Source organism: Daphnia pulicaria, chromosome 6, assembly GCF_021234035.1.
Source record: "Daphnia pulicaria isolate SC F1-1A chromosome 6, SC_F0-13Bv2, whole genome shotgun sequence".
Classification (NCBI taxonomy): domain Eukaryota; kingdom Metazoa; phylum Arthropoda; class Branchiopoda; order Diplostraca; family Daphniidae; genus Daphnia; species Daphnia pulicaria.
This window is the reverse complement of record NC_060918.1, coordinates 24,006,339-24,026,927: the sequence shown is the minus strand read 5'-3', so window position 1 is coordinate 24,026,927 and position 20,589 is coordinate 24,006,339. Positions and strand designations below refer to the sequence as shown.

Genomic DNA, 20,589 nt, shown 5'->3' with positions numbered 1-20,589 from the left:
AACTTGTTGAGAAAGGAATTCCTTTTTATAAACCTATTGTCAACACTATCGAGGAGTGTATATTTTGATGTGCTCATTTGAGATAGGGACTTCATTAATCATTATAGCTCGTTCAAGACAAGACAGTTAATTTTTGGCTATTGGATGTCCTCGTTAGGACTTAGGAGTTGAAAGACCATATCATTCAAAGCATTTTAAAAATTCAGGCTTACGGAATATTTCTACGTTTAAATGTGCCCGTGAAGTGAATCCTGTTACTGTTAGATTTGAATTTGACGAGTCAAGGAAACACGATTTTGATTAAGAGTTACTCCTGTCAATTCACTATGATTGGGTTATTATCATTTTTGCATTATTGACTGCGCGGGTAATTTACTAATTTTTAAAAGGTCCAGCCAGATCATGTATTGATTGTTTTGGCAACTGTGTCCCTTAATGAAAATCGTGGTGGATCGTCTGCTGGTCCTGGCTTTCGTAATTTACTAATTTTGACTTTCGTTCCATGTTCGTTCGAACGTTCACCTTCTGACTTCATGGTTAGCGATTTAAAATTTGGTTGCGTTTTCGCTTTAAAAACTTTTGATTTGCACACAGCCGTAATACGGTTGTTTCATAATTTTAACCAAGGCAAATTTTTTTGCAGTTCCATCATGCCTCGAGCAAAAAGTGCAAAAACTTTATTGGAACTGTCGATAGCTCATGTTGTTCAAAGCATGAATAAGTGGGAATGGAAGCCAATCGAGCTTTCAGACACCATATCAGATTCAGAGCTAGTACAAAGTCCTTTACATCAGCTACGTAAGTTGGTGAATCTAATAAGTGTTTTATTTCACTGTCTTATTATTGTATTAGTTATATATTTAATTGCTTCTAGCTCTGCATGTGCTGGAAAAAATTGTGCAACATCTCCAAATGAATTACTTGCTGAGTAAACACTTAAAATGGGTCATCACATCTCAACTAAGTGAGCTTATATTAACCTCACATGATGAAAAAGAGATTCATGTACAACTTAAACATGCTTCTATCCAATGTCCAGTAAGAAACAATAAATTGTCTAAATCTCTTTAATAAGATAATCTTCCAATTGGCCTTCTTTTAATTATTGCAGCTACTGAAAAAATTGAAATTGAAAACTTGGAAAAAGCCTGATATTGAAACATCCATCGTGCAATTCCTTCCTAAATTCCAACAATTAGAGGTATTGGAAATTGCAAACACTACTGTGAGAGACAATAGCTTAGAAGTTTTTGGAACTTATTTCAAACATCTAAGGTACAAAGTGTCACCCGAAATATTTTTTGTACAATTATTTATGTGAAAATGTTATTTTGAAGGGAGCTGGATGTGAGTGGCTGCCAAGGTGTGACAGACAATGGAATTCAAAGATTGTGTGGTGGAGCCCACCATTTGGAAGGGGAAAGTAGAAGAAAAGAATATATATGGGATTATGGGAAGTGTAAGCTTATCCAGAAATTGCGCGTTAAGGGAACTAGTGTTACCAAAAAAGGAATTCAAATCGCTCTTCAAAACTTGCCTTCCTTGAAAGTTTTAAGTCATGAGTTAGTTGTAGAAGTCTTGAGTAACATTCATCAATCAGCACTGAAGAGTAACCTACCCTTAATTCCCAAATATTCCTTAATTAAAATCGCTGTCGCTGGTCCGCATACACAAGGAAGCTTTGGCTTAGCGCTCGCACTTTGCCCTTCAGTTATCAAGGTCAAGATTAAGGGGATCAGCAGTGATTTTCTTAATAGTGACATGTTGGAATTATTAAAACTTGCCAGTCTTCGTCACCTACAGATAAAATGTCCTTATCGTTCTTATCGTTCTAGTGTAACATTTTATGATGGAGTGATTCCATTGCTAAAGGCCAAAGGAAATCTTCTCGAGAGCCTGAAACTTGAGATGTTCTCTGATGTCGACATTCATTCTATCATTGAGTTCTGTCCTAATCTCAATTCACTTGTAATTGATGATTGTAAATTTTGCGAAATTCCTGTTGAAGAAAAGGACAGTTTTGTGCGTTGGAAACGAATCAAAATCGAACCACCAATTTTAAGAAAACTTGAAGTATTGCGTTTGACATTTTCGTCTTTTCAATTCAATGCCGAAGCCATACTTTTGCAGCTCTTGTCATCGCCCTCACTCAGGATTCTTGAAATTACTGGTTGTAGAGAACTTACGGATGTTATACTTGAAACAGTTGTGTTGCGTCATCATTTTCAAAATTTGGAACAAATAGCTTTAGCTTACTGCGATTCTCTGACCAAAAAAGGAATTGATTTTTTGATGAACGATAACAACTCAATCAATAGAATGGACATAAAATTTGAAGGCGATTATTCAGAACTTCTGACTGATGAGAACTTTTATGAATGGGAAGAGAAAAGGATACAGAAAAATTGGCAATTGATTCTAAATATTATGGATGATCGAGACTCAGTCTCAGTCTAATCTCATAATTCGTGAGATTTCGTTATTAATTATTTTCCCTTTCTATTGCGTTTGGTTGTAATATGCCCTTTGCCTGCTCATTATTGTCATAATGTTGAGGCTAGAAAATAAATCGGTCAATTTTGAAGTTGTGCGTTTACTGTATGATTATATGCGATTAGGCGTGGAGCTGGAGCTTACTGTCCAGCGGCTATCACTCAGTTGGCGCTGAATCGCCGATCAACTCGTGGTGGAATTTAAAAGCATTTATTTTCACTGTTTGTCAGTTTTTATGCAAAATAAAATATTTCAATTCGCGATGACCAAATCAGGGTAAAAGATTATACTTAAAGGATATAACTGAAATCCACGTTTTCATTTTTCAATCATATTTCATAATTCAGTTATTTAATTGAATGGCATTATGGCAACGTTGTTCTTAATTTCTCAAAGAAATCCAAAGATCGTCTGCTATTTCTGGTTATTTGTCTCGTATTTTTGTTCACCTTCGTTTCAAAAAACTTAAACTTACACATAGCCGTGTAACGGTTGTTCAGTAACTTCGACAAACTATTTTTTTGTAGTTTCATTATGCCACGAGTGAAAAGTGTAAAAACTTTATTGGAACTGTCGATAGCTCATGTTGTACAAAGCATGGATCAGTGGTCATGGAAGCCATCAATCAAGCTATCAGACACCATATCAGATTCAGAGCTCGGCACGAGTCCTTTACATCAACTACGTAAGTTATCGAATGTGATACGTAATTGACTTCACTGTATTAAACACATTTTATTGCTTCTAGCTTTGCATGTTCTGGGGGAAATCATGTACTATCTTCAAGAAAAGGAATTGCTGGGTAAACACTTGAAATGGGTTATCACTTCTCAACTCGATGAGCTTCTATTAACCTCATGTAATGAAGTTCAGATTCGTGAATATCTTAAACATGCTGCTATCCAATGTCCAGTAATAAGCAACTAAGTTTATTGTTCTAGTAATATTATCTTACAGTTGAGCTTATTTCAATTTTGCAGTGTCTGAAATCAGTCGAATTTCAGAGGGACAGAGAAAACATTCTTGATATTGAGCCATCCATACTACAATTCTTTCCTAAATTCCAGCAATTAGAGAAATTGGAGATTGCATACACTTCAGTGGGAGATAATAGCTTGGAAGTTTTTGGAACATATTGCAAATATCTAAGGTAGAAAAAGTGTCATCTGAATATTTTTATTGTCTATAATTCTATTAACGTGAAAATGTAATATTTTGAAGGGAGTTGGATGTGAGTCACTGTCCAGCTGTGACTGATGCTGGAATTCAAAGATTGTGTGGTAATGCCTACCATTCAGGAAAAGATAGTGGAAGGATAGATTATATGTGGGATAATGAAAAGTGTAAATGTATCCAGATATTGCGCGTTAAGGGAACTAGTGTTACCAAGAAAGGAATTCAAATCGCTCTTCAAAACCTACCCTCCTTGAGAGTTTTACGTCATGAGTTAGTTGTAGAAGTCTTGAGTAACATTCACCAATTAGCGCTTGAGAGTAACCTGCCCGTAATCCCCAAATATTCCTTAGTTGAAATCGCTGTCGCTAGTCCGTATACACAAGGTAGCTTAGGCTTAGCGCTCCTTCTTTGCCCTTCAATTATCAATGTCAAGATTAAGGGGATTAGTAATTTTCTTGATAGTGACTTGTTGGAATTATTATCAGTTGCTAGTCTTTGTCACCTACACATATCTGCTTGCCCTGAAGTAACGTTTTATGATGGAGTGATCCCATTGCTAAAGGCTAATGGAAATCTTCTCGAGAGCCTGAAACTTAAACATTTCTATGGTGTCGACTTTCATTCTATCTTCGAGTTATGTCCTAATCTCAATTTTGCTTTTAATTTATCATTGCGTTTGCTATGAAATTCCTATTGAAGAACAGGACAGTTCTGTGCGCTGGAAACGAATTAATGTTGAACATCCAATTGTGACGAAACTTGAAGTATTGCGTCTGACCTTTTCGTTTGTTGATTCCGAATCCCTTCTTTTGCTTTTGTCTTTGCCTTCTCTCAGGGGTCTTGAAATCGCTCATTGTTTTGAACTTACGGATGTCATACTTGAAAGGGCCGCGTTGCTTCATGATTTTCATAATTTGGAAGAATTAGAAGTTGCTTTCTGCGATTCTTTGACCAAAAAGGGAATTGATTTGTTGATGAGTGATAAAAACTCAATCAAGGAAATGACGTTGCAATTCAGCCACACAACTTCAGAACTGCTTACGGCAGAGAACATGAATGAATGGAAAGAGAAAAGTGAACAGAAAAATTGGCAGTTGGAATTACATTTTTTCTGTGACTAATTGTTCATAATTCAAGACATTTTGCTTTCAATTATTTCCCTGTCCATTGCTTTCGTTGTTGTGTATGCCGCTATGGCCTACGCGTTCGTTGGTGTCACAACGTCAAGGTTAAAAAATAAAACACAGTTAATTTGCTATTTGGTGGTGCAATTTGACAGTTTTCTTTCTAAAATTTTTCGCTTAATTAATTGCCGGAATAATTTATTACTAATTAGTGTTGATTGATCTGATTAACATAACTTAAGAGATAACCAACCCATTGACAAAGTAATAGTGAGATTCAAAATTTTAAAAAATCGCGATAATCACCAATGAATAGGCAAATTTTCCCTACTTTCATGAAAAAAGTAAAAGCAAAGATATCTAAAAAAATATGTGCTACTATTTTTTTATATCTATTTAAAATTCGCTAGATGGTTCAGAAGAAAAATGAAAAACTGAAAACTCCATCAATTCCATACAAAATTTCGTCGAGCACTGTGGAATCGCCCGTGTGAGTCGATAATATTTTGAGCAAGATTCGTTCACCGTAAAGGCCTGAATTTGAATTTCCCGTAGGGATTCTGTACAGGTTTTTTGGTATACGGGAGGCACACGGATGATTAGTTCGAAATTTCCCCAATAGATAGGATTAGTTCGAAATTTCACCAATAGATGGCGTTTGTACGTAGAAAATGGAAAACGGTTTGAACTGCGCGCCTAAAAGAATTAGAATGTATAGAGAAAGGAGATCGACCGCTGGTTCAGTATGACCTGATTAACCTATTGAATATTTATTTACATTTTATCCCCCATAGATGGCTTATTTACTTGCACGCCTGAAATATAATTTGCTGTCGTATCAATAACGACTGTTTCAACTTTGAAGAAAGGCTCGATCCTTTTGGAGGTGAATCAATAGGCTATTGCAGTTTTGTTTTGTTTTTTTCAGTCTTGCCTGTCATGTTCCATTATCTTCTGAAGAGGATCGCGAAAAAAAATGAGTTCAAGTAATCCACTGTCTAATCAGGTAATAAGGAATATGACTGATTTTCACTTCTCTAGGTCATTGAGATTTTTTTTGCATAGACTTATTGTGTATTTGGAATGTAAAAAGTTTTAAAGACTGAATCTGATAAAGTGAGTCTTATGTAGAGCCCTAAACTATAGCGGATTTTTTAATTAATCAGGCTCAATGAATGATGCATTTGAATCATTTTCTTTGTTGTGTATTGAAATTGTATTCATACATACATTCATCTTGTGATGTATGTAACCTAAAGTTTAACGCTCTATGTTTTTATCAGGTGGCTTTCAATGAGGCTGTTGCTGAAGTTTCATGTGAACCAATAAAGAAACACGTTCAAGAAGGTATTGGAAATACAAATAGAAAACCTCCGAAACGTTCGAAGCGTAAACAAGTGATTATAACAACAGGATTATTCGTCTAATTAAGATAAATATTTAATATTTTTATTGTTTTTTTTAGACATTTGGAGCTAACAATCTGCCAGAAATAGATGATAATAATACAATAAGCGAAAGAGTAGAAATTATTCACAAGGTAATAAGAAAAATTATTCATATGATTTAGTAATTTTCTTCACCTAATATTGAAATTTTTGAAGACTGTTGGAGTTAACAATTTCCCTAAAATAGATGATCATGAAATAAGCGAAGGTTTTGAAGTGAACCGCCAGGTAATAATAATGATGACTGACAATTTTCATCTTTATTGTATATCTATTATTTTCCCTCAGCAGTCACGTAAAACATATGAGCGTAAACGTTCTCGAAACGTTGTGTTTGATAATATAACGCTTCGCAAAGAGCCTTTACCTCAAGAAACAGATAAGATTGAATACTCTCAAAAGACAGCAAAAAGGGTTCCAGTATGCCGGGCGATCATAAATGCTGGAAAAGGCGTTAAACGTTCTGAAATATTTGATAACGAAATAAGTGAAAGTTTTGAAGTGAACAGACAGGTAATAATAATAATGACTGACAATTTTGTTTCTTTTTTTTATATCTAATATTTTTCCCCATTTAATATTTTAATTGTTTTTTTAGACATTTGGAGCTAACAATCTGCCAGAAATAGATGATAATAATACAATAAGCGAAAGAGTAGAAATTATTCACAAGGTAATAAGAAAAATTATTCATATGATTTAGTAATTTTCTTCACCTAATATTGAAATTTTTGAAGACTGTTGGAGTTAACAATTTCCCTAAAATAGATGATCATGAAATAAGCGAAGGTTTTGAAGTGAATTGCCAGGTAATAATAATGATGACTGACAATTTTCATCTTTATTGTATATCTATTATTTTCCCTCAGCAGTCACGTAAAACATATGAGCGTAAACGTTCTCGAAACGTTGTGTTTGATAATATAACGCTTCGCAAAGAGCCTTTACCTCAAGAAACAGATAAGATTGAATACTCTCAAAAGACAGCAAAAAGGGTTCCAGTATGCCGGGCGATCATAAATGCTAGAAAAGGCGTTAAACGTTCTGAAATATTTGATAACGAAATAAGTGAAAGTTTTGAAGTGAACAGACAGGTAATAATAATAATGACTGACAATTTTGTTTCTTTTTTTAATTTCTAATATTTTTCCCCAGTCGCGTCGTGAAGAGGCTAAATCTCTAGAAACAGATAGTCTTGAACAGTCTCAAAATGCAGTGAAAAGTGTTTCGCAATCCCGTACAATCATCAGTGCTCGGAGAGGCGTTAGAAAGCCACAACGAAGAACAGAAGACAAATTTGAATCATGTGAGAGCAGAGAGAGATGTAGATTGAATGAAGAATTGTTTACTCCCGACGAACTTGCTTGCTTAGAAAAAGCTGGGGTTCCGCATCCAATTACGTCTGAGCAACTAGTATCTATTACTGAAGCAATTTATAAAGAATACCATTCCGAAATCGTCGTTTGTGCTGTTTGTGATGAAATGTTTAGTCATTTGGAAACCAAACTTATGAGTGCAGCTGATCTGCCAATCAGTTTTTTCAGTGTTTTACGTAAACCATCTGGATTGCCTAATGAAGTCCCAGCTTTACATCCACTTCTTCTACAGCAATATGATGTTAGTCATTACTTTCCAGCTGATCCACGGTTTCAAGGATTATTAATATCACCCCGAGGTCTGGAAATTCACCACAAAAAATGCTTAGTGAAATATCAGAACTGTTGTGAATCTCAACTTTACATTTGCGTTACTAACGGATGTTTAACAGCCCTTCAACACAACAAGATCCCCAAGTTTGCGATTGCTCATGGCAACTATATTGGTCAACTTCCGGAAGCGATACGAGAAATGACATTTGCCTCTAGATCCTTAATTCGGCCAATAACTTCATTCGGTCGAATGGCTTGTTACTCTGATACTAGTGGAACGCGGCTAACAGGTCATGTTTATTCAAACCGTCTAAATACAGCCCTAGTAAGGCAGAAGCTTCCGATGGCCCCTGCAACTACAGCAATTCGGGTATTGATCGTTTCCCCAATGGCTTCCGACCAAACAGCTGTATCAAGAGGGAAGATGGCATCAGTGAAGTCCGATTATATTATTGAACCCGAAAAGATTGCTAGTTCTTTACGCTTTTTCCGAGATGTTGGTAACAAAGTCATGAAAAACGTTGAAATAGATCAAGATGCAATCAACAATTTGCCTTCTGATAAAACATCAGTGGACATGCTATTTACGACAGAACAGGAAACTGAAGATTCTCATCAAGATCCTGATTTAGTTCAATCAGTTGAATTCGACAACGGTACAGGTGGACCTTCTCTGTCTAGATCAAATGAAGAATTTCTTGACGGGGTTTTTGAATCCGCAACTGTTACAATTGGAGCTGTAGAACCGGAAGAGATCAACGATCATGGGAAAATAGCTCGTGTATTACACACGATACTTGACGAAGGTAATTGATTATTATTGGTTTGGCGTTAAATATTATATTAAAATTATATTTATATGCATTTAAAGGCACATCTTCAAATGAGGTGACTAGCAAAGATGATCTGGGAACGAATAAAAGTTCGTCTACTTATGTTGTTCGCCCAGAAAAGGAATTCATGTCGGATTCCAACCCTGATTACCTTGAGCTCCATTATCCGGATTTATTCCCATTCGGATGTGGTGGATTCGGAGAGCAACGGAAGAATCCAATTTCAAGAAAAGCATTAGTTCAGCACCTCCTTAATTTAAGTTCAAGACAATTCCAGCAAGTGGATTTTGTTTTACCCATTTACGACATGGTGACACGCCAGCAAGTGTCCAATATGGCGTATGTACGTTCCATTCTTCCTTCTCGATTGTCAGGATCAGAGAGGGGCACTACAAATTCCAAAGGAGAAGTGTATGGACGAGTTTCGATGGAAGATTTGAGAGCTGCCCATGGTTATAAAGTTACCTGCGCCGAAGCAGCAAGTCAAGGCTGCCGGTTTCCCTTGCCTCCAGCGAGTTTAAACGGATTAGCAATAGATTTCTTCACGGACATCGGAATTTCTACGCAACCCATGCAGCATTCACAGGCAGCAGCAAATCGAAATCGCCAAAAGGTGTATGCAGCACACAATTCACTGGGAAAAGCTCAAATATGGTTTACCGTGAGTCCCGACGACACTCAATCATTCAAGATCGTTGTGAACGCACTGGGATCTCAAGCAGTTAATTTCGAAAATCCCGTTCCAACAGGGGAAAAGCGATTCAAACTGTTGGCCAAACATCCCGTTGCAGCTGCCCTTCATTTTCAACGCATTTTGAAGATGGTTATAAAAAAAGTCTTGGGTTGGAATCGAAGCCAGCTATTGCCATACAGATCGGGAGGTGTGTTTGGTGTTCCTAAAGGTTACCTGTATCTCGTTGAAGAACAATCGAGGCTCACACTGCACGCTCATTTTCTTATATGGCTTTACGGTCATGAGAATATAGAACGACAACTGCTCCGCGCGTCTAGACTGGACGAAGAAGAACGCAAAGCGAATGATGTATCCCACAACGTGCACGAATTATTCCAGGTTAATTTCCTTAATTTTTATTTCTAATTTTTTTTGCATCCAAAAGACAAAAAGATCATAATTTTTTTACGTAATTTATGGTTTAATAATACCAGAATTGTAAAATATGCTATAAAAATAAGTACTGGATGAAGTCGAAACTAATTTTTTTATGTGCCATTTTTTCGCCCCAGAGAACTGTTGGTGCGAATGACGAAGACCACTTGACCCACCTTGCCAAAGTATTGCAATTGTTGGCCAAAAATATTGAAAGCTTTTCAACTGGCGAGCTACGGCTACCTGACACGGAAATGGCGTTGATAACGAAATGCCCAGTGTACAATTGTCCTGGGGAATTAGAATTAGCCAGTAGCGCCGCTCAAGACATGTTAAGAAGCCGTCCAAAAAACATCGACATTGAACCGCATGGTTTAAAGTGTCCAATCTGCCAAGTTACCTACACTGTAACCAGTCGCATAGACGCTGCACTTCAAAGTGGATACAGAAGGTGTTTTGGAAAAGAGCAATTGACGAAAAAAGAAGTTATTGATTTAATCTGGTTGGGCATGCCACTGCAACCCAACGCAGAAGACGTTAACGCTTTCGATCGGTGGCTGTTACAATTCGCTTCGATTCAAGTGCTCGTGAACATGCATGACTGGAAGCATCGCAGCAGTTGTTTTAAGAATGGCAGACTGTTCTGTCGTTACAACACGCCTCACGACACAGTGCAAGAAACAAACGTCACTCCTGTTTATGCAAAATCTACGAATGTGACGGAAGACGAGGATCCGACTCTGTCATCAGCGTCTAAAGAAATCGTGTATCTTAACATCAGCCTGAAGAAACGTGCCGTCTTCATGTTCATGACTGATTGTAATCCATCTGTGATGGCTGTTTTGGGTTGTAACAACTGCACGCGTTACGTTGAGAATCAGAAAATCAGTCTTTACTATGGCGCCTATGCTTCCAAGTACAGTTCCGAAAACGGAAAGGCCTTAGCTGAACTTATGCGTTCATTAAATGCATATGAAGAACGAAGACTTCTCAAAGAACAACAAGTAGCGGATGAGATTGAAAAGGAGGCTGATCTGCATGTCGTCTCAGACAACAATCCTGCAAGATCAGATGCTTCCATTGGATTTGGACGACTAATGTCGGGAGCCCGGGCAGCAACAAACGGTGAAACTGTTGGAGCACCGGTGGCTGCATTCTGTGCTCTCGGAAATGACCTTTTTGAGATGTCACATGAAACAGCTATTCTTCCACTAACGCAAGCCAGGGCATTCGTCCAAGGAGAACAGCTGACGGCTTCGATTAACAAACACGGGACTGTGTTTGCTACGATTCATGATTACGTTTACCGTAGTTCAACCGACCCCTACATTGATGGAATGAATTATTGGCAATTTGTTGGTAGTCAGGAAACGTGCAAGCTGAAGTCGGTATGTACAACAATATTGCCTTAAAATAACGGGTCATCCATTACCTTCTATTTTTTTCTGTTTCTTTTGCAGTTTTTCCAGGAAGTCGAAGAATCGGATATAGAAAACACAGAATGTGTCCAACGAGGCAGATTGCAACATAGATTTCAACAAGACCATCCTCGCTTTGAAACTCACGGACACTGGGAACGGACGCATTTGCACTGGCCTCAATACACTGCTCAGCGATTGCCCGATGTACTGGATTTGCGTGACGACAGCGAAGTTAGTGCTGATGAGCGGACGTCAAAACGAGAACGTTATGCCGAAGATGTGTTGATAATGTTTTTCCCGTTCCGAAAATTGATAGGTAAATTTCCACATCATTATAAAAATTGGATTGAATAACATAAACTAATTCCAACTTATTGGAAATAATTTATAGATATATTTGACGTAGACACCACTTGGTGGTCCAGTTACTTGAAACGGAAACCATTGTTGGATTCCAACGATAGCACTGTCGAAACGTTGAGCAATATTCAAAATTACTACGAATCTTTCTGTAGAAAGAATTGTCTTTCTGAGGATCATCCATTTTGTCAAGGAGATCCAATTACTGCAGTGCCAAAAGACGATAACAACGATGACATCGTCAACTTGATGGAAGTCGACGGTGACCACTTAAACACAGCCAGCGCCCAAGACGCCACAGCAAACAATGCGACCGATCCGTTCGTAAAGCTGCTGACAACTTTCACCGATAATCCAGTTCGCTTGAAATTGGTATCTGGATACGTTTCTGTAACTCAAGAACAGGCACGGTTGGCTATTAATGTCTTGCCAAAACCAAATAACAGCAAGAAAACCACTTTTACCCTTCCCGGGAGATCGCAGGTTGGCCCATTGGTGGAAGATCCCAGTGCAGATGCGATAAACGGTAAAGTGCGCTTGGATGCACCTGTCGGCACCCGCACCGAATTACTGGAACATATTGAAGAGGCCTTGTCCAATAGAACTGCTCAATCTTCCCCAATTACGTCACGACAACCAGAAAAATTGGAACCTAATTTCCCGACTTTGCAAAAGCATTCCGAGCACTGGGGTTTGAATGAAAAGCAACACTTGGCGTTTGTATTAATTGGCGCAGCTCTATTGCAACACGTTGCCTTAGCCAACAGTAGTAGCACCGATAATCCATCGACCCGCATGGCCCTTCTTACTTCAAATATCCAAGCTCTGGTGAAGAAAATATTGCCAACACCCCAGCTTATGCTTTTTCTTGGTGGATCTGGTGGCACTGGAAAATCAAGAGTCATTCAAGCATTTGTAGATTTTGCTCGCCGATGGCATTCGACTGCCTCTGTAGTGGTATGTGCATCTTCCGGCGTGGCAGCCGTATTGATTGGAGGCTGCACTCTTCATTCAGCTCTTGGAATTTCCGCAAGATTGGTGGATTCTGAACCAAGCAGCGATCAAATCATAGCTTGGTCTGAAATTGGCTTGTTGATACTGGACGAATTCAGCATGATCCAACCGGCTTTATTCGACTTTCTCAAAAGACGATTAGAGAAGCTTAAAGGCAACTCAAAACCATATGGTGCAATACATCTGGTGCTAGTGGGTGACTTTTTCCAACTTCCTCCGGTCGGCGTCACCATTTACAAACTTCCTACCCGGCGAGAAGACGACATGGACGAACATTCACTAGCATCCATGCGTGCTCGCGTGGCATGGAAAGAGTGTCTTACAGATGTAATTGAATTAACCGAAAATCTGCGCCAGACGGACACGCGATGGTCAGAGTCACAAAAACGATGGCGCGTCAATCAGCCAACTAAGCAGGATATCGATGACGTCAACGGTAGATTCATGAACCCAACGAGTACAACCACATTGCTGCCTCCTTTGGGCACTGTTATCGCTGTTCCAGAAAACAAATCGAGAGAAGAGGCACTAAAATTCTGCGAAACAAAGATGCGGTCGAGTTTAGCTCCCGTTCAACCCAACAGCAGCGACTGGCGTAACAGAGGATCACTGCTTATAGAAGCGTCGGTCTCCAAATCAACTGGCCACCAGACGGTTGACCCAAAGCAAGAAAAGTACATCCGATCTTTAGGATCGAAACGACTGAAAGCACCAGGAGAACTTTGCTGCTTCATTGGCGCCCCCTATATGATCACTACCAATACTGATGTGTCTAAAGGAGTAGCCAATGGAACGAATGCAACATTGGAAGACATTTGTTTGCGTGATTCAGCGACAATTCGTATTACTAAACTCGATGATGGAAGTTTCACTCACGCCGTTTACGCCGAGGATGTACTCTGTCTAGTCTTCAAGCATACAGCTCCTGGGTGGAATGAAGTTTCACTTTATCCAGGCCTAGAAAAAGGTTGTTTTCCAATCATCGCATCGAAAAACGGTGTGAAATGCCGGCTAGGAACATCCGCAACCTTTCAGGTTCAGGTAACTCAATTCCCTTGCGTCTTGTCAGTGGTCCTAACCGGTCACAAAGTGCAAGGCAAAACTCTTGGAGCTATCATACTTGGCTATTTGTCAAAACACCATTTGCACGGAACATCAGGATGGATTTACGTCATTTTATCCCGTGTTAGGAAGTTATCCGATTTTTATACGTTAACTCGATTGGATGCCGATGTACGAAAGTATAAACCAAGATCCCATGTAATTCGCGAAATGAAACGTTTGTTGGTCATTGAAAAAGTTACCATTCAAAGACTTCAAACTGTTTTGAATGATTTTGCATAATGTTCATCCACTGCTGTGTCTCATTTAAAATGGAGAATAAAACGAATAATTGTTGATTGTTAATAACAAATAAAAGATAGGTTGAAGTCGAAAAAATGGAATACGTTTTTTAATTTACAAGATACCAGTTGGCTTATTCCCAATCTAAAACACGTTGTTTCTTCTTAGGGATTTTAATACAAATAAAACTTTTCTGTGGCTTCCCCTGATTTTTCGTGTTAAATAGGCTACTTATGTTACAAAAATGTTTATTACCCTTTCTTATTGCTCGATTTTTTGTTAAAAAAAGAGAACCCATTTTTTTAGAGAATAATCAATATTTAAAAAAATTTAAAAACGCTACCATTTAGAATTCAATTAAAATAAAATTAGCAAGATTCTTAAGATTCCTCTTTCTTATCTTTAACAAATGGAGTAATCGAATGGATAACATTTTTCATTTAGCTAAAAAGTTTTAAGAAGTATCAAAACACAAAAAAAAGACAAAACAAAAAGTCCTGAACTATCCTATATAAGAAAAACACATCAACAATATAGCAAATCAACAAATAAAAACCGCATCAAACCATTCAACAAATAAAATAAAAGGAAACTCAATCGCTAACCTGAAAGTAGAGATCAGACATGGAAAAAAAGAATAATAACAATGTTTTAGACAAAACAACCATACTATTCCACTTTGTATTCATTTTTTTAGGTATGTAAGGCAACAATTTAATGTTATACAAGACTGACATATAAATCAATTATTCAGTTCACGAATCCATTTATTAATATTCATCTACACTGAACAGGATTTGAGTTCATCATCATTCACCTGAATAAATTTCAATCAATAAAGTGAGAATAAGTCATTATTACAGATATATTACTAATTTATGCTTAATAATATTACCATTATGATAGAATCTTATAAAAAAAATAACATGCATGCTTTTTCATCACATCCTTTCATCTCCTGTCCAAAAGACAGACAGGGTTTTTTGTGGATTGATGAGACCCCAAGTAAGAGGAATATATTTGGGATTTATGGTTTGATGGAACCTCACGTAAAGAGCAGTATTTGTGAGATTTAGGATTTGATGGGACCTCACGTAAAGAGGAGTAAATTTGGGATTTTGGATTGATGGGACCTCACGTAAAGAGGAGTAAATTTGGAATTTAGGATTTGATGGGACCTCACGTAAAGAGGAGTAAATTTGGAATTTAGGATTTGATGGGACCTCACATAAAGAGGAGTAAAATTGGGATTTAGGGTTGATGGGACCTCACGTAATGAGGAGTAAAATTGGGATTAAGGATTGATGGGACCTCACGTAAAGAGGAGTAAAATTGGGATTTAGGGTTGATGGGACCTCACGTAAAGAGGAGTTAAATTGGAATTAAGAATTTGATTGGAACTCACGTAAAGAGGAGTAAAATTGGGATTAAGGATTGATGGGACCTCACGTAAAGAGGAGTAAATTTGAGATTTAGGATTTTGATGGGACCTCACGTAAAGAGGAGTAAATTCAGGATAAGAAATGGGGTTGTTTTGTGAGATCGTAAGAGAACCTCTTTCCAAGGGGGTAACCACGCTACTGACTTGAAAGAAATAATTCAAACGTTGATATCCTCTAGTCTTCAGCACCCTCCAAGAACAGAACGTTTGAACACGTTTGACCTTCAAATAGTCGCAGGGAATTTACCAACACTAGTTTTAAAATGTTACCAAAAGATGGAACACTGCAATAAAATAAATTTTTAGAATAATTAAAAAAAATTGTGTCAGTTTGATTAAAATAATGTTGGTAGATGAAAATAGGTTTTTTGGTAAAAAGGCACCCCAAAAAGACGGAATCCGATACATACTTTCTTATATTCAAAAAAATTAGGAATAGGTATTTAGTTTAGTTTTGTTTGAGTCTTTTTTGGAAGAGATGGAATAATTATGGTATTTTTATTGAATTCTTTGTTTATTTAAAAGGACATAATTTAAGTCATAATTATTGAATATTCCAACTTAATCCTTTGTGAATGTGGAAATTATCACTTGTGAAAAGATCTGAGTTTAAAAAAGGAAAAATAAACAAAATTTTTTAAAATTTCCATCTTTTGGGAAATAATGAGTAGTAAAAAAGATTTAAATGACGAAAAAATAACAAATGGTTTTTGAATCATTTGCAAATAACCACTTGGGAGAAGGAGTGAATTTAAATTAAGAGAAAATAAAAATGATTTTTGAAATCTTCATCCTCTGGATATTTTTCTTGTTTTTTTTTATTTGCAGTGTAATATGTGCCGTTGAATGTGTTGAAATCAATTCCGATTTTGATGTTGTTGGTTATTGTTGGAGTGAGGTCTGGTCCAATGATTTGTCCTGGTAAAATAATGGAAGTATGTTTTTTTTTAAGTATGAATTTTTTGGAGTTTATGAGTGTTTTACCTTGTGGAATGTATGCTGTGGTGCCGTCTTCTTTGATGACGGAATAAAAAGGATCGTTTAATTTAAAGCGACCGATGTTTTCTTGCCAGACGTTGTCTTTAGTACAGAAAGGGTCCCAATCTGTAATGATGCCAATGCCCATGTCGTTGTCTTGAGGATTAGTTTCCACCATCACGCACATTCCAACTGCATATTGAACGGCTTCACTTCGAGATTTCGTTGTGTTGTCTTCCTGGAGGTTGAAGAAAATTTGATTATTGTGAGTTTGGAATTTCTAAACATGGTGTGTAAGGTTCTTACCAAGAACATATTTTTTTGATTCCGTATTTGTTGATTCAGAAGAAGCGTTAATGTGGCATTTGCATAAGTGTTAGGGATGAATCTGCGGGCTTCATCCAAATGTTCTTTGTATGTCATGCACGCAATGGCGTATTTGAAAGGCTGTAAGAAGTCCGGTTCCCAACAACAGGCGAACCTGGAAAAGTTCAGGTGGAAATTTGACAGCTGTTCCTTTGAGATTGTTGCCAGAGCCTCTTTTTTGATGAAATTGGTGTCGTGGACTTCACTTGCGATGTTATATAGCGGCAGAATGATGTCGAAAAAAATAGCGTGATCTTCTGCTGGATATTCGTCCGGAAATAGTTGTCTACTTGGAAAGACGGAATGGTTGGAAATATCGATGAAAATCCATTCTGTATCGGTTGTTCTGAGCAGCAAATGGAAGCAATCGATAACTAATTTTTTAGTTGTAACTGTTAAAGTATGAAATTTACTTGTTCAAAGGAACCCGGACGTAAAACTGGTTTTCATGACTGAGGATTTCGCTTTTTAAGTCGATGCGATTCAGTATGTCGTCGAGAATGATGGCGATTATAATCGGTTTTCCTCTTCGGTTTTTCAATACCTGTAGTGATAGTTGAGCAAATATGGGAAGTTATAGTAATTTTGTTAATGAATATGATCGGTAAAGTTAATTGAATTCTTACCTCTGTGATGTAGTATGCTTGTAAAATTTCGTTCCAATCTTCTTTGTCTGAATCGGCTAGCAGATCACAATGGAAATTGCATTCCTGGAATAACATGTGTACTGTGATTTCGACTTTTTCTTTTGTTTGTTCCTTTTCGGAGAGGGTGCGACGGGGGCGTTTAGAGTTTTTTCTCGTTTGTAAAATATTTTGAATTCGGGTTGTCGTGTCCTCCAAAATGCATGATACATCTTCCCATTGTGGGATGATGTTTTCCGCTACGTGTTGCCATTTTGATACCAAAAACGCTCCTTTAGCGAATCCAATTTTCTCCTTTTCCTTGTATTCCTGAATTTCTATATCTAATCGCTGACAACGCAAAAATCGTAGAAGATATTTTGCGTAATATGTTTTCGTCAAGGATGTTGTTGATCTGGAATACAGTTTGGATTTAATGTTTAGGTGAGTACATTCCGTTATAAATTTTAAGATCAACGCGGAAATTTCTTATTAAGTCCTGGTTAAATTGAGCTTACTGTTGTTTGCTGTTGGCAACTTTGAGGACAGCATCTTCAAGGAATTCGAATGGTACCTTCAAATTCAAGACAGCCATGGATTCACTTGTTGGTGGCCGATGAATGGAGGAATTTTCAATCATGGCATTAATACTGGTATGTATTTGTTGTTCAATGTGGTATTGAAATCGAGTACATGTTAGCCAGTTTTCTTTACCGCCGTGTTCCAAGATGTGGACCAGCTTGGGCCATCTGCATTAATAATAAATGTACGGTAATGAGTAATGAGTACAGTAATTAATAGGTTAAGTAAAAAATACAAAAATCAATACAAAAATTTAAGAAAAAAAGGACTCTATTTTTTTAATTCAGCCGAAAAAAAGCTGAATATTTTAAAATACAACAGAAAAAAAACGCAAAATATAAGAAAATTTTACGACATAGGTTTGCTTTGTATACCCTAAGTTTTTTGTGGTGAACCAATCGGAATAATATGTACGATTTGTTTAGGGAAGTAGCTACATTTTTTAATAACATAAATTCTTACCTTTGATGGAATTTCTTTTTCCAAAGCAAGTTTCCGTGTTTGGTAACTACTTGGTTGAGGGAAGTTGATGTTTTGGAAACACTGCAAATGTCGGATATGCTCAAATTAGGGAGGATGTATCCTAATAGGATTTCCTGGGAAATCAATTCTAAAGTCATTTTAAATGAGATAGAGTGTATGTAGTTCCTTTGTCTTGTAGTTCTTTTGAGCAACTGATGATACCATGTATATGTCGATTGCATTGAGAAATGGCGCCTTAAGAACGTTTTCATACGTTTGTTTTCCACGTAGGATTTCCACGTCTACCGACGATTTGAAACCAGTCAATTTAATACCATCAACTGAACCCAACAAACTAAACGTTATCGTTGTTGAACCCTTCAACGGAATTGCCAATGGAGGTTGTTTCAATTAACATCTACTCTGACCAAACGGATTTTTTCAGCTAATTATGCTGGAACAGGGAAATCATTTCGATTCTTTAATTCCTCCAACTATCACTTTCTCAATTGTGTGCTATTTTTTTTAAGGATAACTTCGTGCTTTTTATCGAAACCATGAATTATGGTTGAATAGGGGATCATTTTACTCCGCTTAAAGAAAAAAAAATGTGAACCACGACCACGCTCTTTCAAGGGGTATCTCAATCTTTGATTAATATGGCGTCAAACCCAACAATAATATACTTTTATAACATGTAACGGGGCCATATACTTTTGTAACATGAAACGAAGCCTAGTGGCCTGTAAGTCCGATAATTTAACAGCTAAAGTGATTATTGTAACATATATAATGTATAATTTGGCTATTGTCTTACCTTAATTGTCTTGTAAGAAGTGAGGATGGTTGTTGAAAAAATACAACTAGATAATTTCAAGTGGAATCAGATCCGCTTTATATAGTGACCACCAATTCCAACTGCTATACGTTAAAAGGAGAATTGACAAACCTGATAACCACAGGTTTGTATTCCATATATAGGAGTTAACTATTAGCTCGAGCCATTTAAGTGGAGATTTTGTGATCTGATGGGCCCAAAAGACTAAATGTGAAAAGGTTTTTTTTTGTTTTGTTGAAATTAATAAAGCTATAAGGCCTTCTAATTAAGTTATAATTCATAGAGGATGAAAGAAATTGAAAGAATGGAAAAGACAAAAGTGGTTTATTAATTTCATCTGTCTGTTCTTTCTATAATAAAAAATGAACAGAAAATTCATTACTTTTAACTTTTTTTCTCCTTTGCAAAAATCCTAATACAATTTTTTTAAAGGAATGAAACAAAGAATTTTGCGTTTAATCTGCTTCCGTTTAAAAAAAAAATGTAATTACCCTTTCTTATCGATCGATCTTGAGTTAAAAAAAAATGTTTTTCAGGGAAATATCACTATTTAAATGACTTTCAAAACACCACAATTTAGAGTTCAATTAAAATAAAATTAGCAAGATTCTTGCTTATCTTCAACAAATGTAGGAATCGAATGGAAAAAAAATTAGATTTAGCTAATTAGATTTTAACAAGCACCAAAACATAAAAAAACGACAAAACAACAACGTGATTCTTAAAGTCCTGAACTAACATATCAGGAAACACATCAACAATAAAGTAAATAAAAAAATAAAAAACGCATAAAAAAATTCAAAAAATAAAATAAATGGAATCTTAATCGCTAACCTGAAAGTTAAGATCATACAAAAAATAATAATAACAACGTTTAAGACAAATGATTTCACTTTGTATTCATTTTTCTAGGTAGGTAAAGCAACAATTTAATGTTACACAAGACTGACAATTCAATTTATCAATTATTCAGTTCACGAATCCATCCATTCTTCAAAAATGACAATTCAAATAATTATTCATTTAGTTCACGAATCCATTCTTCAACATTCACATACTCTGAGCAGGATTTGATTTCATCATCATTCACCTTAATAAATTTCAATCCATAAATAAATAAGTGAGAATTAGTCATTATTACTCATTATATTACTCATTATATGGTTGATAGTCTTACCATTATGATGGAATCTGAAAAAAAAGAACAAGTTAGGGGGAAATTCTCCACCGCGCGTATGACCTTGATCCCTTTGATCGCGACGATTGCAGAGTTAACAATTAAATTATTTTTTATAGGTAGAATCTGATGTTTGATTCTTTCTACATCAT

General features: G+C 36.6%; 3 protein-coding genes across 7 annotated transcripts; all 3 read left to right on the top strand.

Moving 5' to 3' along the window:
* Positions 1–407: 407 nt before the first annotated feature.
* On the top strand, positions 408–2,584 carry LOC124344348. Of its 2 annotated transcripts, none has more exons than XM_046797862.1 (5): positions 408–536; positions 644–798; positions 875–1,038; positions 1,112–1,275; positions 1,338–2,584. In XM_046797862.1, exons 2-5 carry the CDS (start codon positions 651–653, stop codon positions 2,455–2,457), a joined length of 1,596 nt encoding a protein of 531 aa, XP_046653818.1. In that variant the 5' UTR covers positions 408–536; positions 644–650; the 3' UTR covers positions 2,458–2,584. The 2 variants fall into 2 exon arrangements, with proteins under 2 accessions (XP_046653818.1, XP_046653819.1); XM_046797863.1 differs by having other exon boundaries at positions 518–555; positions 628–798.
* Positions 2,585–2,888: 304 nt separating this feature from the next.
* On the top strand, positions 2,889–4,927 carry LOC124344349. The gene is made up of 4 exons (XM_046797864.1): positions 2,889–3,178; positions 3,242–3,405; positions 3,474–3,643; positions 3,715–4,927. Exons 1-4 carry the CDS (start codon positions 3,028–3,030, stop codon positions 4,352–4,354), a joined length of 1,125 nt encoding a protein of 374 aa, XP_046653820.1. The 5' UTR covers positions 2,889–3,027; the 3' UTR covers positions 4,355–4,927.
* A 653-nt stretch (positions 4,928–5,580) lies between these two features.
* LOC124344347 lies at positions 5,581–9,852 on the top strand. 4 transcript variants are annotated; one of them, XM_046797861.1, is made up of 9 exons: positions 5,583–5,799; positions 6,077–6,190; positions 6,259–6,333; positions 6,398–6,469; positions 6,530–6,754; positions 7,114–7,335; positions 7,397–8,696; positions 8,762–9,384; positions 9,473–9,663. In XM_046797861.1, the coding sequence occupies exons 1-9, from the start codon at positions 5,770–5,772 to the stop codon at positions 9,539–9,541; spliced, it is 2,730 nt and encodes a 909-aa protein (XP_046653817.1). In that variant the 5' UTR covers positions 5,583–5,769; the 3' UTR covers positions 9,542–9,663. The 4 variants fall into 4 exon arrangements, with proteins under 4 accessions (XP_046653816.1, XP_046653815.1, XP_046653814.1 ...); XM_046797859.1 differs by having other exon boundaries at positions 5,582–5,799; positions 6,533–6,754; positions 8,762–9,852; XM_046797858.1 differs by having other exon boundaries at positions 5,582–5,799; positions 8,762–9,852.
* Positions 9,853–20,589: the final 10,737 nt, after the last annotated feature.

Excerpts from the sequence above, each read along its gene's own strand:
- LOC124344348 (XM_046797863.1), top strand. The coding sequence starts at position 534 with ATGGTTAGCGATTTAAAATTTG. Across the intron at positions 556-627 it reads GGTTAGCGATTTAAAATTTG|GCAAATTTTTTTGCAGTTCC; the intron begins GTTGCGTTTTCG and ends ATTTTAACCAAG. Across the intron at positions 1,276-1,337 it reads ACTTATTTCAAACATCTAAG|GGAGCTGGATGTGAGTGGCT; the intron begins GTACAAAGTGTC and ends GTTATTTTGAAG.
- LOC124344349 (XM_046797864.1), top strand. The coding sequence starts at position 3,028 with ATGCCACGAGTGAAAAGTGTAAAAACTTTATTGGAACTGTCGATAGCT. Across the intron at positions 3,406-3,473 it reads ATGCTGCTATCCAATGTCCA|TGTCTGAAATCAGTCGAATT; the intron begins GTAATAAGCAAC and ends TCAATTTTGCAG. Across the intron at positions 3,644-3,714 it reads ACATATTGCAAATATCTAAG|GGAGTTGGATGTGAGTCACT; the intron begins GTAGAAAAAGTG and ends AATATTTTGAAG.
- LOC124344347 (XM_046797858.1), top strand. The coding sequence starts at position 5,770 with ATGAGTTCAAGTAATCCACTGTCTAATCAG. Across the intron at positions 6,334-6,397 it reads GAGTAGAAATTATTCACAAG|ACTGTTGGAGTTAACAATTT; the intron begins GTAATAAGAAAA and ends AAATTTTTGAAG. Across the intron at positions 7,336-7,396 it reads GTTTTGAAGTGAACAGACAG|TCGCGTCGTGAAGAGGCTAA; the intron begins GTAATAATAATA and ends ATTTTTCCCCAG.